This window comes from Trichinella spiralis (assembly GCF_000181795.1).
Source record: "Trichinella spiralis strain ISS 195 chromosome Unknown Scfld6318, whole genome shotgun sequence".
Classification (NCBI taxonomy): domain Eukaryota; kingdom Metazoa; phylum Nematoda; class Enoplea; order Trichinellida; family Trichinellidae; genus Trichinella; species Trichinella spiralis.
In genome coordinates, this window is record NW_003533257.1 from 1 (window position 1) to 1,341 (window position 1,341).

At 37.0% G+C, this 1,341-nt stretch overlaps 2 protein-coding genes across 2 annotated transcripts; one reads left to right on the forward strand and one right to left on the reverse strand.

Annotated features, from left to right (window-relative positions):
• Positions 1 to 495: 495 nt before the first annotated feature.
• On the reverse strand, positions 496 to 891 carry Tsp_13681 (histone H2A). Its single transcript, XM_003366237.1, has one exon. The coding sequence runs from the start codon at positions 889 to 891 to the stop codon at positions 496 to 498; it is 396 nt and encodes a 131-aa protein (XP_003366285.1).
• Positions 892 to 1,155: 264 nt separating this feature from the next.
• Positions 1,156 to 1,341, forward strand: Tsp_13682 (histone H2B, gonadal; the record flags this gene model as incomplete). The annotated part of the gene is made up of 1 exon (XM_003366238.1): positions 1,156 to 1,341. A coding segment is annotated over exon 1 (186 nt), but the record flags the coding sequence as incomplete, so codon positions are not given.

The following is a 1,341-nucleotide window of genomic DNA, read 5'->3' on the forward strand; positions in this document are numbered from 1 at the left end:
GAAATCTGCTAAGCAGAAAGTTTCAGGTTTACTGACCCCCACACCAACTCTAAGGTTATAAAGTAAAAATAAAAATAAATATAGTATAAAATAATGAGAGATGGTAATATGCTAATTTAGCACTTTTTTTAAATCTGATGTAATCGCAAGTGATTGAAGATGGCTGATTAGTAAATTGTACTTTCGGCAGTTAAATTACAGTAAAATATTTTCACTTTTTTCACTTCCTGTTTTCCAACGTTTTATACAATTTTTAACTTTTAACATTACTGATTCAATCACCATGTGCTGCACGTCATCCTGCTACGTTTACAAAATAAATTCTATTCTCATTTTAACGAAATGAACAACGTCATGTGATAAATATAAAATGAAAAATAATTTAAAATAAACTCTGTAACAAGATACTTTAAAAAAATGGCACTATAAAAGTACATGATACAAAAAATTTTGGCCCTAAAAAGGACCGTTGGGTTTGGAAAAAAAAAGTACAATCTAAGGTGATGATTTAGTCTCTTTTGACAGATCTTCAGCTTTCCTTGGAAAAAGATTTGCATTGATGTTCGGAAGAACACCACCTTGAGCAATAGTTACACCCCGGAGGAACTCGCTCAACTCTTCATCATTTCGTATTGCCAACTGTATATGCCGTGGAGTGATTCGAGTCTTCTTGTTATCACGGGCGGCGTTTCCAGCCAATTCGAGTACTTCAGCGGTCAAGTATTCCATGACAGCAGCAAGATAGACAGGACCTCCAGCACCAATACGCTCAGCGTAATTTCCCTTTTTCAAAAGACGATGAATGCGACCAACAGGGAACTGGAGTCCAGCTCGACTAGATCGAGTCTTTGCTTTTCCTTTAACTTTTCCACCTTTCACGCGACCAGACATCTTCAATTGACAAACACCAGGCAAACTAAAAACTTACAACAATGAACGTTTCCCCTATAATTCCGTTTAAATACTTTGGAAATCAAGAATTAGGTCAAAGTGCAAATTGAAACAATTTTCGCTAAATACTATTGGCTATCGCGCATCAATTTAAAATCTGGTTACTGAGAAACGCTATTGGCTAGTTTCCCCTTGGTTTCAGTATAAAAATTCTCATTTTAGAAATTTCATTTTCATTTTGACGTTTCAGCAGTGTGGAATAACATGACTCCGAAAGGTGTAAAGAAAGCAGGTCAACTCCAGAAAGTGGCCAAGTCTGGCGATCGCAGACGACGTCGTTTGAGGAAAGAATCGTTCGCTGGTTACATCTACAAGGTCTTGAAGCAAGTTCATGCTGATACTGGCATCAGCAGCAGGGCGATGTCAATCATGAACAGTTTTGTGAATGAC

Excerpts from the sequence above, each read along its gene's own strand:
- Tsp_13681 (XM_003366237.1), bottom strand. The coding sequence starts at position 891 with ATGTCTGGTCGCGTGAAAGGTGGAAAAGTTAAAGGAAAAGCAAAGACT.